Source organism: Hippopotamus amphibius, chromosome 2 (assembly GCF_030028045.1).
Source record: "Hippopotamus amphibius kiboko isolate mHipAmp2 chromosome 2, mHipAmp2.hap2, whole genome shotgun sequence".
NCBI classification, from domain to species: domain Eukaryota; kingdom Metazoa; phylum Chordata; class Mammalia; order Artiodactyla; family Hippopotamidae; genus Hippopotamus; species Hippopotamus amphibius.
In genome coordinates this window covers 95,863,038-95,879,293 of record NC_080187.1, presented here as the reverse complement: position 1 = coordinate 95,879,293, position 16,256 = coordinate 95,863,038, and the positions used below count along the sequence as shown (strand labels likewise).

Sequence of the window (16,256 nt, the reverse complement as noted above, 5' to 3'; positions counted from 1 at the left end):
CTATAATATATAGAAAGCACCTTACAAGAACATGAGATTGGAAGTTAAACTCTAGGACTCAAATGCACACATCACAGCTCCAGTGCTCTGCTTGGCTCTGCTGAGGAGAGGTAATGGTAGACATATTCCAAGGCCTCCCAGTGCCAACACACCAATGATGTCATCATTATTGGATGCTTACTCTGTGCAACGGATTGTGAGTTGCCATGAGAATCATAACTAAGAACAAACGCTGATCAGCCCCTGCCCTGTGCTCACATAATGCATTCACTGACAAGGCTGGCATCAGTATAAATAAATGTCTATAGGGACTTCCCTGGCGGTCCAGTGGTTAAACTCCATGCTTCCAATGCAGGGGATGCGGGTTCGATCCCTGGTTGGGGAACTAAGATCCCACATTCTGTGTGGTGCAGCCAGATTAAAAAATATAAATAAATAAATAAATAAATAAATAAATAAATAAATAAATAAATAAAAGGACCCTTTAGAGAGGGACTACATCATCTCAACCAAGTCTCCTTGCCCAGTGGAAACATCTCCTCCTCCCTTATCTGAGGAGGCTGTTTCTCTCTTTCCAAAGCAATCTTGGTGTTGTCAGTATAATTGGGGAAATAAAAATTCTTAAAGAAAAAAAAAATGTCTAGAGCCCACAGGTACCAAAGGAACTCAGAATAAGAGGGTGTCACTTCAAGTTGAAGAGATTGAGAGAAAGTATTTCAAGAGCTGGAACCTAAGCGAGAGCTTAAAGATGCGTTCAGTTCTTATGGAAGGTGGATGGTGGGTACAATGTTAAAATTCCCAGGTTTACATCATTTTCATTTCCTGCCCCCAAAGCATATGAACACAGGTGAACACATGTGCTCTGTGTGATCTAATGATGCCCCACTACAGGACAGGGCATCATGGAGTTTCCTCCAACAGAAAGCAACAAGGAGAAGCAGTGTTGACCCTGAAAACAATTCTGTTTTGTATTTTTTTAATCCGGGAACCAATATTGCCACCCCTTGAAGAAAAATGGATGGGCATCTAAAAATGAGCTTATGAATGGGAAATTAAGCTTAGAGCTGTTCCCTCAAAAACAGCAAAGCAATCTACTTTAGCAAAATGCATGTGACCCAAGGAGAACTATAAACAGAGGCAAACATGATATTACTTTGTTGTTCTTCTGCGGACAGAAAGCTAGTGCCTCTTTTGAATGGTTACTGGTCTCATGCTGGTTATGCTGTGTTGTCCTCAAATCCTTCTTCTTATTTAAATGTTTCCCTTTTGTGTTAAATTCTTTTCTTTAATTTGTCAGGACCAAAGCTGGAGTTATTTTTCATTTCTCACAAGATATTTTTATTCTACCAAAGGATCTTTGGATAAAAGGATCCCTTCTGGGCAGAAGGTTGATCAAGGAAGGGAAAGGCGAATATTTAAAAATGAATATAAAATATTTGTTAAGGGCCTCAATGAAGCATTCAAACCAGAGAAGTTCTGACGAAACAAAAACATCCAAGGTGAAAATGTCACTTGTCTTGCAATATACTGAATAACAGGCCCCCAAATATGTCCACATTCTAATCCCCAGAGCCTACAAATGTGACTTTATGTGGCAAAAGGGACTTTGCTGGTATGATTAAATTAAGGATCTTGAGGTGAGCAACTGAGGATCTTGAGGTGGGATCTTGAAATGTGGATTATAGGTTGGGCCCTAAATGTAGTCACAAGTGTTCTCATCAGAGGGACTACAGAGGAAGTAGAAGATGTGATGACTGAAGAGGCTGGAGTGATGGCAGGAAAGGGCCATGAGCCAAGGAATGTAGGAGGCCTTCAGAAACTAGGAAAGGCAGAGACACAGATTCTCTCCTGAATCCTCCAGAAGGAACCAGCCCTGCCAACCCCTTGACTTTAGCCAAGTGAAACCAATTTCAGACTTCTAGCCTCCATAACTATTAGAAAATAAATCTGTGTTGTTCTAAGCCACTGTTTGTAGTGATTTGTTACAGTAGCCATGGGAAACTAATACACATCCTGATATAAGGATTAGCAGGAAGGAAAGGTCTCAGCAGTTTTGTCAATGATTTGTTGCTATTAGACATTTCGGACTTTGTATGTGGATTCTCATTTTAAAAATTGTGGTGTTGTAAGGGACTTCGAAATAACAGGACCCAGATTTGATATTTTATCCAACACTAACCCTCTTTGGTGCATTTATGCCGTTTTAGGTAGATGCTGTGTCTTTCTAACTCTCCAATGCACCTGGCATAGACTCAACATAGCTCATCCTCAAAGACTTGCTGAATGAGTGAGGATTAAGGAGGAGTGCTCCTTTGCAAGGGAAATCAATTTCCTACCACTGGTAAAATCCAAAAACTGGAAGCCACTACTTTGCCTCAGGCAGTTGAGAAAAGAAAAATACATACAGGTTTTGGGGGTGTTTTTTGGTGGTATGTTTTTTGTTGTTGTTTTGGGGGGGGTTGGAGGGGGTTTGGTTTCTTTGGTCAATGTTTTCCCTTTGTATAGGAAATTCAGTCTCTGGTTGGCAAACCTGAGTTAGTATTTGACTAGCAAATTGAGTTAATAGTTATAAAGTGTTTAGGACAGTGCCTGGCACATGGTAATTTCTATATAAGTGTTTGTTAAATCATTTGTACTCTCTCAGATTAAACTGGTAAATCAAGAACTTGGTTGTTGCATTTTAGGAACCTTTGAAATTTAACCTAAGAGCGAATGTGAAAATAACTTCCAAAACAGCCTGCAATAAGAGAATCATCAGGAACCCAGAAGGTTCTGTAGGACATGCCTTCCCCACACTCTTTTTTTTTTTTTTTTTTGCAAAAAAGAATGATATATTTTACTAGATTCCATTAGGGTCTATTGTATGGGAGCAGCTGTCTTGGACATCTCTGATGTGGAAAAATCCTCCCTGATTATTTGAATAACAAGTCATTTTCTTCTTCTCTAACTAAAAAAGTCAGGTTTAATTGAAATCTTCAATCTAGAAAGAATGCCACATTTCCAAACTTTAGTGTTCTGTATTTCTACAAGCTCGATGACTGTATAACTTTTTCTGCCGCCCCTCACCCACCCCCGAAATGTAGCATCCCACTCCTCTCCATCCTTCAGTGGAATAATCTCTCCCAACACTTCAGTGATGGCAGTGTGAACAGTGGTGCCAGAAGAAAAGTCACACACAAGGGTACTGAGAGAGAAGGGAGGACTGGAAAAAACAAAGAAGAAAAAAAGAGCTAAAAAGAATCCATGAGTCACAGAAGAACTCTGCCCAGGCCCAATCAAAACGTCTCTCATCCTTTTTTCTTGATCTTTCTGGTGTGGTCCCCAACTCCTGGACATTCACAGATAGTTCCTGGTGTCAGACTGGAGAGCTGGGAACCAAGGAGGGATGGGAAGCATCACAGAGTGGACAGAACCTGGATTTTAGCTGGCCTTTTCTCACTAGCTGGTCACCGGCCTTCCACAAGCACCACTGTGCAGATCTCAGCAGCCTCTCCATTAAGCAGGAGCGACAGAGAGATGGTTACACAGGATGAATGGCACCTCCCCAGGAGTCCCAGACACCTCATGGTTTAAGAGTATGACAACGAGGGGTTCCAGGGGCTGCTGAGTACATGGAAGCCACGGAGGAAAAAGAGACAAAGCAGCTTCAAATGTCAGTCATCTGGCATCCTGTCACTGGAGTCCCAACATTTCCTTTTTGACTCTATGACACAGTCTATGACCAAGCTGAGACTGTGAGGTCCAAAGAACAATTATAATTTCAAACTAACCCTTCCTTAGAAAGTTAAAGAATTCAAAACCCAAGTGAAAAAAACCAAGTTGAGATGTCAGGGACTGTCTGTCTGATTTATCACTTGATCTCTCTCTGGACTGGCACACACAGTGCCTTGCATGTGGCCAGTATTCAATAACTTATTCAAGTAATAAATGTTCTGTTTTCCAAAGGTCTTTGAAAATCAATTCTACTCCCCAACCAGGATGAAGGCCTGGGAAAACACACCTGTGTAATCAGGATGGATAAGCAAGGGAAGGTGGGAGAACACTTTTTGTTTCTCCCCTTTTGTGAAAGGGAAGTGAAATAGTATTTAAATTCTTCCCTGCGAAATCCAGGCAACTAGCCATAAACAATCTTCCAGCTTTAATCAAAACCAGGAATGGACTAAGATTGGGCTACCACCCACTGTACCCCACTTATGTGGGCAGCCAGAACCACCCCAGCACTTTTTTCTCTAACTCTCCTGAGCTGGGCAGACACTTCTGACCTGCTCCTGACTCCTACCCACTGCTTCCTCTAACACCACCTCCACAGCTCTTAAAGTTCACGTTTAGCATGGCCATCACCAAAATGAAAGCTCAAGGAACAGAGACCTCCTTCAGCCTGTGTTGAATCTGAAGCCTGTGTTGTTATCTGCTAAAGGCACTGCCTGTGGGGATTAGTTGGAGGCCTGTCGAGCCCATTAGCACCTGCTGGCCCCACAAGGGCCCCCCAAAAGCAGTTTAGACCCTGGAGACTAGACTGTCTCACCCAAAGCAAACAATGAAGCAGAACTGTGAACTCTGCTCTCCATGTCCCATGTCTTCTTTTGTTGCTTAGAGTTGAGAATCACTTAAAAGGGAATTTATTTATTCAATAAATATTTTCTGAGCATACATATGGACAAGAACCGTGCTTAGGCACAGTAGGAGTTACAGAAGAATGAAAGCTCGGTCTCTGCCCTCTGTCCAGGCCTGGGGCCAGGGCTGAGCCAAGGAGGGAGGCTTGGAACGGCAACATTCCTGCCCCTTCCTCCCTCTGCTCCCTGGGGGGAGGAGGTCCACCGCCAACTGGCTGACTTTTACAGACTGGGTTTGAGAGAAAGCCTTTTATCTCCCAATGTTTTCCCTCAAAATGGCCCGATGAAATGTCTTGGAGGCAAGGATCATAAGAGTCAGTTCATAGACAGTTGTTTCTTGACTACATGCTTCCCCAGCTTCTTCCGAGAAGACTTGGAGGGAGCGTCCCACAGAACAGCAGGGACCCTAAGGCTGAACCTGCTGCCCTACCCCCGGTGGTGAGCAAACTGTCCATACTCACCGTTCTGTGTGTCTCTCCTTTCCCGTCTAAGTAGGCTCGGATAGTGGCCAGCCCGGCGTACTCCCCCTGGGCTCCACTGTAAAGACAAGAAGAAAAGGGTCAGAGCTATATGCCCCTTTGCTTTCATTTACTCATTCAATATCCATCGGGCACAGGCTGTGTGTTCACCAACATGGGACACAAAGTCCCTCCCAGACAACAAAAAGCTCACCTAGGACCCCTGCATGAGCCTAGAGTCGTGAACAACCAGAGCAGCACCTGAGCTGTGCCCTAAAGCTCACCCACTCCTACTCAGAGATGGGATTTCAACCCTCACTCAAGACCATGCACCTAAAAAATCGTTTTTATTATGCAAAATTCCAAAATTATACAAAAGTAGAGAGAAGAATATAAGGAACCACCACATTGTACCTATCACCCAGCTCTAAAAATTATCAGGTTATGGTCAATCTTGTTTCCACCTATATCCCTCACTAACCCCCTCACTCTGAACTAGATTATTTTGAAGCAAAACTCAAGCATCATAGCATTTCATCAATTCAAACTTTAATATGTATCTTTCAAAGATAAGAATTATTTTTTAAAAGATAACTGTAGGGACTTCCCTGGAGGTCCAGTGTTTAAGACTCTGTGTTTCCACTGCAGGGGGCACAAGGTTCAATCCCTGGTTGGGGAACCAAGATCCTGCATGCCGCTCGGTGCGGCCTAAATAAGTAAATAAATAAATAATAAAAGGTAACTAATTATCACACCTAAAACAATGAACAATAATTTCTTAACATCACCAAATGTTTAGTCAATGATCAGATTACCTCAAAGGAACTATACACTTTGAGCGTGGCATCATCCCTGATAGTCGCGGGTCAGCTTTCCCAAGCCCCCAGTGCTCATGGTTGCTAGAGGCTGCCCACCCCCATCTCAGCAGTCCTTGAAGGCACCACTTTTAGAGCACACTTAATGACTAACATTCCAGGGAGGGATGCTCAGTCAATCATAAACTGTTACTTAATGTTCTCAGTACTCTCTGCAGGAAGGAAAGGAAGTGAGTAATAGGTTTTTTAATCCCATTCAAAATGCATATTTCCTCCATTTTGCAAAATTACACCATCTTTTGACTCTGTGGAAGGCCCAGTGGTTTTGGCATTCATTCCTTCTGGTCAACCCATAATATTGAGATTATACTCTAAAAAAGCACAAGGCTTAAGAATAAATTAGATAAACCATTTAATTTCTAAACTAAAAGCTAAAATTTTGAGCATTGGAAAACATTCTTTGAGAGGACGCTGGGATGGAACCAGTTGAATTTGAAATATCTGCAAACTAGCATAGGGGCATTGATGGTTTGGTGTCAGGAGATGGCAGAATTGACAATATAGGGATTAGCATGCAAAGACGACAGAGAACAGGGAACCATCTGGGAGTGCAGGGCATAGAGCCTGGATGGAGGAAAGGAAGGAAAGTGGTGATTTCCACAGTGTGGGTGCCACAGAGCAACAGAAGAGACTAGATGAGTTAAGGAATAATAATAACAATAAGTATAAACTGTTCCATTAATTAAGAACTTCCTCTTTACCAGGCACTGCGCACAGAGTAAACACAGGTAAATGGGAACCATCACTGTTGTCACCACCAAGAATTTTACATCATCGTATTTAATCCTCCTAATACCTCCATGAGGTAGGTACCGTATTCTTCATTTTGCACATGAAGAAACTGAGTCAGAGTATCACATGCCCAAATGGCCAACACTGACAGCTGGAGACATGGGTACAAGCTGGCCTGTCTCAAGGAGCCTCGTGCTTCCCTGGTAAGCAGGGAGGTTATTCTGCGCACGCTGTGCTACCCAAGGGATGGAGTTTTGGGGGCAAACCCTTGTCTGACTGACAGAACTAGGAAGTTTAGCTCCACGTGAAAGGCCTGTGCCCATAAGACCTGGGGCACCCAGTTCCTTGTCACCCACAGTGACTGAGCTTTGCCTCTTTCCTATCTCTTCCCGGGAGGGAGGCAAACACTGGACTTCTATTTTCCCAGCTTCTGAAAAGCAAGTTCTAGCTCATTTGATGTTCTTTATTTTGAGAACAGGAAAATGAACACGCCACATTTCAGTGAACCACTCACACCACTATTTACTTAGCCTCTCTGTGTTCTCATCTCTGAAGTGTGCATAACAACCCAGCTCGAAGGGCAGATATGGCACGATGAGACATGAGGCGATCCACGGTAAATGGCTTTTCAGGGTGCCGGGCACAAGGTGAACGCTTGTTAAGTGCTGGCAACTATCATCAACGTCATCACCATCTTCATCACCACCTTCCGGCAGCAACCCCATCATCCTGTGACTCAGGTGCTGAGGACGGACTGCCACAGCGTTTGAACGAGCACTTCCACAACCCTCAACCTCTGTCACTCTCTCCTTTCCCTCCGAAAAGCCACATCCACCCATTCTTCAACTATCCCAGCCCAAGTTCTGCCTCTTCTATAAAACCTTCCCCAAAGTCACAAATCCAGCTCCTCACCATGGCCTACAAATCCCCCATGTGACCTGTGACTTCCACCCACCTCTGCACCCGTGTCTTCTGCCATCATCTCCTTGCTCACTATCCTCCAGCCACCCAAGCCTTCTTCCTGCCCTGAAACAGATCAAGCCAATGTCTGCCTTGGGGCTTTTCACTAAATGTTCCTTCTGCTTGGAAAGCTCCTCCTCTAATTCTTCATATATCTGGCTTCTTATCAATATTTAGGCCTCAGCTTAAGTGTCACCTCCTCAGAGAGGCCTTCCCTGAAGGCAGGAATCTTATACGTCTTCATCAACATTGTATTCTCAACCAGGTCATGCAAGCAACCTAAATGTCCAACAACAGAGGAATGGATAAAGAAGATGTGGTACATATATACAATGGAATGTTACTCAGCCATAAAAAGGAATGAAATTGAGCTATATGTAGTGAGGTAGATAGACCTAGAGACTGTCACACAGAGTGAAGTAAGTCAGAAAGAGAAAAACAAATATAATATATCAACACATATATGTGGAATATAGAAAAATGGTACAGATCAACCAGTCTGCAAGGCAGAAATAGAGACACAGATGTAGAGTACAAACATATGGACACCAAGAGGGGAAGCGGGGGTGGGGGTGGGGGGTTGGAAGGGAATGAATTGAGAGATTGGGATTGCCATATATACATTACTAATAAGAAAAAAATATATCAAATTGTACACTTTAAATATATGCAGTTTATTGTATGTCACAAAAACAACAACTACAACAATAACCAAAGACCTTTGAGGTCAGGACAGACAGACTCAGGAGCCAACTTAAACAAGCTCCTGCTGGCCAAGGAGGGGCAGTATGAGCATTAGTAAGAATGATAACTGAAACAGAGGGAAAGACCTCAAGTGCAGTAAAAGCCCAGTTGATACTCAAAATAATTAAGTAAAAACATACATCGATACATTTGGAGGGTGCTAGATAACCAATTCACTACTCTAAAAAGTGGTATCTAGAGGAAAAGAACTTAGCATTTCACCTTCCTTTTCTACATGAAAGGCATCTCAAGATAAATAGTTGATGAAGGGAAGTTTCTCTGTATGGAAGTATTCCAGGTTCTAAATGATGAAATTACAGACTAAAATTGACTTCAGAGTCACATTAACCAAATGCAATGGGTAAATTTTGTTGGGTCCTCTTTTGAGTAAATAAACCATAAAAGTAAACCATGAAAAACAAAACGAAACAAAAAACATTGTATTCTCTATGCCAAGAACACTAACATAGGGGGTTGTTCAATAAATATTGATTGATTGACTAACTGATTGACTGAAATATTCTTTACCTCCTCCAAACTCTCATAGTATTTTACTCTACTCGTTCTACTGATACCATCCTATTCCTACACTATACATTGAAAATTATTATAGATCTCACATTTATTTCATGGGCCTATTTTTTCTCAGTTAGGGTATAGGCTTTGAGAACAGGATCTAGGTATTAGAATTCTATCCATTCCCTCACAGGGACTATATAGAATAGTGCTATGCATGGAGTAGCTCTGCAATAAATGTTTAGTCGATTTCTTCAAAATTGAGTTCTTCTCCAGTCCAGACAATCAACATTAATGTCATCCTTTGCCCCATGGAAAGGGACTTCAACATATGGATTTTGTATTTCTCTCTGTGTTTCTCTCATGACTTCTACTCATTTTGTTTTGTCAGAAGACCAATCAAGGTGTTTTAGACTACAAGTGAATGAAGAGACTGGAGCTAGAAGCCAGCAATCCAGGAGAAAGACAATATGCTAAAGACTTGATCAGAAATGCTGGGTGTGATGCACGAGCCTCCTAGATAGCTTCATCCACAAGAGGATAGAAGGCAGTATCAAGCAGTATCAGCGGTATTTCATCTTGTGGAACTGAAAACCACAGCCACAGAAAGATAGCGAAAATGAAAAAGCAGAGGACTTTGCACCAGATGAAGGGACAGGATAAAACCTCAGAAAAACAACTAAATGAAGAGGAGATAGGCACCCTTCCAGAAAAAGAATTCGGAATAATGATAGTGAAGATGATCCAGGACTTTGAAAAAAGACTGGATGCAAAGATCGAAAAGTTTACCAAAGACCTAGAAGACTTAAGGAGCAAACAAACAGAGATATGCAACACAATAACTGAAATGAAAAATACACTAGAAGGAACCAATAGCAGATTAACTGAGGCAAAAGGGCGAATAAGTGACCTGGAAGACAGAATGGTGAAAATTACTGATGCGGAAAAGAATAAGGAAAAAAGAATGAAAAGAACTGAAGACAGCCTAAGAGACCTCTGGGACAACGTTAAACGCACCAACATTTGCATTATAGGGGTCCCAGAAGGAGAAGAGAGAGAGAAAGGACCCGAGAAAATGTTGGAAGAGATTAGAGTTGAAAAATTCCCTAACATGGGAAAGGAAATAGCTACCCAAGTGCAGGAAGTGCAGAGAGTCCCAGGCAGGATAAATCCAAGAAGAAACACGCCAAGACATATAGTAGTCAAATAGACAAAATTTAAGAAAGAGAAATGTTATTAAAAGCAACAAGGGAAAAACGACAACATACAAGGGAACTCCCATCAGGTTAACAGCTGATTTCTCAGCAGAAACTCTGCAAGCCAGAAGGGAGTGGCATGATATATTTCAAGTGATGAAAGGGAAGAACCTACAACCAAGAATACTCTACCCAGCAAGGATCTCATTCAGATTCGACGGAGAAATCAAAAGCTTTACAGACAAGCAACAGCTAAGAGAATTCAGCACCACCAAACAGCCCTACAACAAATGCTAAAGGAACTTCTCTAAGTGGGAAACTTAAGAGAAGAAAAGGACCTACAGAAACAAACACAAAGCAATTAAGAAAATGGTAATAGGAACATGCATGTCAATAATTACCTTGAATGTAAATGGACTAAATGCCCCAACCAAAAGACACAGACTGGCTGAATGGATACAAAAACAAGACCCATATACATGCTGTCTCCAAGAGACCCACTTCAGACCTAGGGACACATACAGACTGAAAGTGAGGGGATGGAAAAAGATATTCCATGCAAATGAAAATCAAAAGAAAGCTGGAGTAGCAAAAGTTATATCAGATAAAATAGACTTTAAAATAAAAAATGTTACAAGAGACAAGAAAAGACATTACATAAAGATCAAGGGATCCATCCAAGAAGAAGAGATAACAATTATAAATATATACACACCCAATATAAGAGCACCTCAATACATAAGGCAAATGCTAACAACTATGAAAGGGGAAATGCAAGGCAGAAATTGAGACACAGATGTAGAGAACAAACATATGGACACCAAGTGGGGAAAGCGGGGAGGGTTGGGGGGAATGAATTGGGAGATTGGGATACCAAATTGTACACTCTAAATATATGCTGTTTATTGTCTGTTAACTGTATCTCAATAAAAGTACTTACAAAAAAAAAAAAGAAATGCTGGGGGTTTTCTGCCTTAGACACTCTTAAAATCAGCCATGTTTCAACTCAAAAAGTGCAAAAGATATGTTCTAAATACCACACAAGGCTTATTCCTGGGGTACTATGGAAATAAGGGGAATTATTAGTGCCATCTGTTGGTGAAAAAGTATTACGAAAAGTGACTGCTTATTCGCATAGCCCAGATTGAGAACCCATCAGAAAAGTACTACGTGTGGAGGGGCAGCTAGGATAGCGGTCTTCTGACATCTATTTATAAATGTATGTATGTATGTATGTATGTATGTATGTATTGGCTGTGGTGGGTCTTTGTTGCTGCACATGGGCTTTCTCTATTTGCGGTGAGCCAGGACTACTCTTCGTTGTGGTGCGTGGGCTTCTCATTGCGGTGGCCTTTCTTTGTTGCAGAGAACGGGCTCTAGGCACATGGGCTCCATAGTTGTGGCTTACGGGCTCTAGAGCGCAGGCTCAATAGTTGTGGCACACGGGCTTAGTTGCTCCACAGCATGTGGTATCCTCCTGGGGCAGGGCTCGAACCCATGTCCCCTGCATTGGCAGGTGGATTCTTATCCACTGCGCCACCCAGGAAGTCCCTGACATCTATTTAAAATGAAGTGATTAGTGGCTTGGACCTGCAGAGCCAGCCACAGAGAGGAGGACACCAGTGAATGGGGAGCCTCAGACCCACAGAAGTGCCAGGTAAAGTATAAGCTTAAACTGAGAAAAACAAGGCCCCTTGTCACAGCATTTACTCAGGTTGGTGAAAAAAACTGCTACACATTGTACTGTTTAACACAGAATGAGTGAGAACTAGCAACTTCTTCTAAAACCCAGACTCGTTCTACAAAGAATTCACGAGAAATCCATTAGACTAGATGAAGCTAGAACAAGTACAATGATCCACGAGTACAATGATTTACTTACGAAAATAAATTGGAGTTGATGGGATTCAACAGTTTCGTAATGATTTAAACCTAGACCCTATTAGCATCAGCGTATCATCATAAGTGTGGGATTTCGGGGCAGCTATTCAATATGAATTTAGCAAAAAAATTAATAAAACGGGGGGGTGAAATTTAAAGATGGCATAAGAGAGCTAGAGTGATAGTTCAGCTCTTTTGCTAAGATTAGAGCAAGAAGGACAAAATAAACTTCAAAGAATTTTTACCATTTTATCTTTACATTTGCTAAGAACCCTGAACAAAGGTTAAGGTTCAGAAATATTACAATTTAGTTCTATCTGGAAAGGTTAATTTTTAGATCTTTGGAACAAATCTTTATTGGACTATCACAAAAAAATGCCAAGGGACCCTCGGAACCTTCTACTAGATTTTAGAAAGATAAATGTAGACATGTCTGGCAATGATGAAGGAACATGGATGGCCTGCTCCTGCAGATGATTTTACACAATCATATGCATGGCCAAAGTACAGCACTTTTTAAGCGTAAAAATTTAAATGTAAGATTATAAGTGAACTGCATCCTATAAAGAAGGCGTTTTGGTCAGTTACTGAGTACCTCTGTTATGACTGCAGAAGTCATCCCCAACCAGTCATGAAATAACGTCTCTATCCCACCTAAGCAATATAGCGGCTAACTTTATAGACACCATGAGAAATTCCTCAGAAACTGGCTGCTTGGGAATATTTGAAGATGGATTATTGTAGCTGCTATTTTTAAGAGAGAGATTTCTGCACAGTTTTTATACTTGTGAAAAAGTAACACAGAACCCAATTTGCATGACTATAGAATATGCTACAATTCACGATTTAGGGGGAACCCCAGCAGTCACCAAAATTCCTGCTGAATTATACTGAACTGAGAACACAGTAGGATGTTTTATTTACACAAGTCAGAGTGGAATGTCGTATTTCTACGAGTCAAAAGGTGTTAGAAATGTGCCCTAAAGAAAATAATCATGCTATGGATCCAGCATTTAAAATTTGGGGTGCTGATAATTTCAGGTTTATACTTTTTTTTGAATTATCAAGTATTGAGATTTACCAAATCTATTCTTGTTTTAATTTTCTCTAGATATTTTTCTGAAAATCATTTAATAGTTCTTAACACCCCGCTGTAGTTCACACACGGATGGCCACGTTTAGTGTGTGGTTTCAGAGAAGTTTTCTTTTAAACTGTCTACAACTCAGTGGACCTATTTTATTTTAATACTATCTGAACTTCTTAAGAAGTATCCTGTAGTATGTTTTTAAGATTATTACATTTAAAAAGACATTTTTCACGAAAAATATTTTTTGAGTGATAAACTATAAATTTAAATATGAAAATTGTTTCCCTTCCACCACTTACAATATCTGTAATGGCTAACATCTAGCCCACGGTAAAAACTATAACATTTCAAAGCTATAATATACATCATAATCCAAAAAAAACCAAGATTTTTGTAGACATAACATTATTCTAAAATTTATATGTAAAGGCAAAATAACTGAAATAGTCTCATTCTGAAAAAAGAAAAAAGTAAGAGGAATCAGTCTGATGCCAGGACTTATTATATAGTTACTGTAATAAGCTAGTATTTTTAGTGGAAGGGTATACTTGTAGATCAAAGGAGTAGACTATAGAAACCAGAAATAAATTCACGTATATAAACCCAACTGATTTTTAACAAAATTGACGAAGTAATTCAATAGAGGAAAGATAGCCTTTTCAACAAATACTGTTGGAACAATTAGGCCTCTTTAGGTCAACCTAAGTCTCATACCTCATACAAAAACTATCTCAAAATATATCACGGATTTAAATGTAAAACATAAAATGATTAAAACTTCTAGGATTAAACAGAAGAAAATCTTTGGAATTTAGGGCTAGCCAAAGAGTTCTTTGACTTGAAATCAAAAGCACAATTCATAAAAGAGGAAAAGTGGATAAACTGTACTCCATCATAGTTACAAACTTTTGCTCTGCAAAAGATCTGTTAAGAAGATGAAAAGACACAGTACAGACTGGGAGAAAATATCTGTAAACTACATATAAACAGTAAAAACAGTAACAAACAAACTACGTAACAAACAGTAAAAAACAAAGACAACTCAATTAGAAAATGGTGCTGTGATGATCAAACACATAAATGTGCTTAGAAATAGAAAGGAAGTGTTACATTAGGATGTTGGAGATTTGCTACTTCTCGTTGCTGTTTTTATAAGGGTATATGTGGAAATGCTCAGCCTTTCGGTCCCCTTACTATCAGGGGGAATTCCCCCTTTAGTGTGCGTCAGGGAAAGGCAGGGTTCTAAAACCCCGTATGGAAGCAGAAAGGGACAAGATATTCCCAATCCCTACCCATTAACAAGGTGCTAGCAGACATGTAACCCAGTCTCAGCCCATCGCATACTCCAGCCTGGGACTTCAGGAATCTGGAGGGAGTGACCCTAGGAACAGACAGTCACAGTGGTGGTGTTGCTTCCCCTGGAGGGACCTTGCTTTGTGCTCTGCTGCTAGCCTCCCTTGGGTCTCGCTCACTTTTGAAGCCCCATTCTCCAGCTTTTCCATCAATTCTGCAACGCACCTAATATCTTCACCCTGTAAATTGCTTTTCTGCTTAAATTAGGCCAACCCATTTTCTGTTGTTGCAACTAAAAACCTTTACTTAATAATGGTGCTGGGGCCGGGGGGCGGGTATTACATTTCTGCTACAACACAGCATTTTAAAGTCACTCATTCCTAGGCAGGTCTAACAAAGCGAGAGGGCCATCCTGGAGTTTCTCCTACTTCTAATATCAAAGCCTTCCCTGATTTGCTGTCCCTTTTCAAGCATTTTTACCCTGAGCTCCCCTGGATCTTATTCTCATCTATCACATGGGGATATGCCACCTAATTTATAGATGGATTTAAAATGTGTATTATGGGGCTTCCTAGGTGGCAGAGTGGTTAAGAATCCACCTGCCAATGCAGGGGGCATAGGTTCGATCCCTGCTCCAGGAAGATCCCACATGCCATGGAGCAACTAAGCCCATGCACCAAAAAATAAAATAAAATAAAATAATAAAATAAAATAAAATGTGTATTATGAAAGTAATACATTCATCTGATTTTTTTAAAAAACTCCATCAATGCAGAAGGGATGAAGCTTACAGTAAAAAAAAACAAAACCACCCATTCTTCCCAGTCTTACTCCCCAGAAAGAAGCACTATTAATAATTTCTTGTGATATATAATGTTTTGATGTTGGACGTTTTAATGCCACACTGTCCTCACCCAAACCCTTTACTTTGAAAATACCACCATCAAGTAGTTAGGAACAAAAATGATCCAAACGAAACATTAGCTAAGAAACTGACATTATGGTAAAACTACTCACAGTAAAATGATCAAAACAGCCACTGTGTCAAAATGACCTGAATAAGTGCATGGCAACCTCAGAGGACCACTCTCAAGAAAACAAGGTAACATTAGAGCTCACTCCTATCTTACAGGCAGGATAAACATGATATGCTTCCGTATCTTGGAAGCAATTCGATTTCAATCAAACTCTTTGTTGCATAACTCAAATATTCCAAACACTACCTGGGTCTCTGCTTCTAGAAGCTTAAAATAAAATCCCCTCAACATGTTCTTACCAACCTGTATCTAATTTGACATAAGCTAAAGTCTATGCTTAACCTTTGAATTCTGGGCAAAAAACATCCACATGGATCCAGCCACTTTAACCTTTCTGATATCTCAACAGCACCTTAAAGCAGTGGTTTTCAAACTGAAAATGCCCAAATATCATCATCACCCAGGGACTTGTTAGAAATATAAATGCTTGGCTTGCACCCAAGGTATACGGAATCAGAAATTCTGGGGGGTGCAGCCAAACGTGAAGACCACTTTTCCAAAGCCTTGCAAACGGCAAAACTCCAAATATAATCTTAAGAGTCAAGGAATTTGGGGAAGGGGCGATCCTTCTCATTGCTTTATATTTCCCCAAAGGTGGCTCTTTCCATCCTTCACCCTTCCTTCTCTTCCTGGCACTCTGAGTGTCTCCTTGGGAAGTCAGTCACTCATCAGGGAGGGTCTCTGATATCCGGCCTCCCATAGCTCTCTGTAGGGGAGGGTTCTGAAGCTGCACTAGGCCCAGCAGCAAAGCGAATCAGAAATTATCAATGACGTAAGTCTACTCAATGACACTGACCATGAGCTCAGGAAAGAAGCAGAGGGAGATGGTCAATATCAGGTGTTTGACTCTGTGGTAAACTATC

General features: G+C 40.9%; 1 protein-coding gene across 1 annotated transcript in view; it reads right to left on the bottom strand.

Annotated features, from left to right (window-relative positions):
* The window catches only part of GLDC (glycine decarboxylase), a 103,557-nt gene that overhangs the window by 23,970 nt on the left and 63,331 nt on the right, over nucleotides 1-16,256 (bottom strand). The window contains exon 16 of the mRNA XM_057722314.1: nucleotides 5,075-5,150. Within this exon, the coding sequence (XP_057578297.1) occupies nucleotides 5,075-5,150 (76 nt within the window). The remainder of the gene's footprint in view (nucleotides 1-5,074; nucleotides 5,151-16,256) is intronic.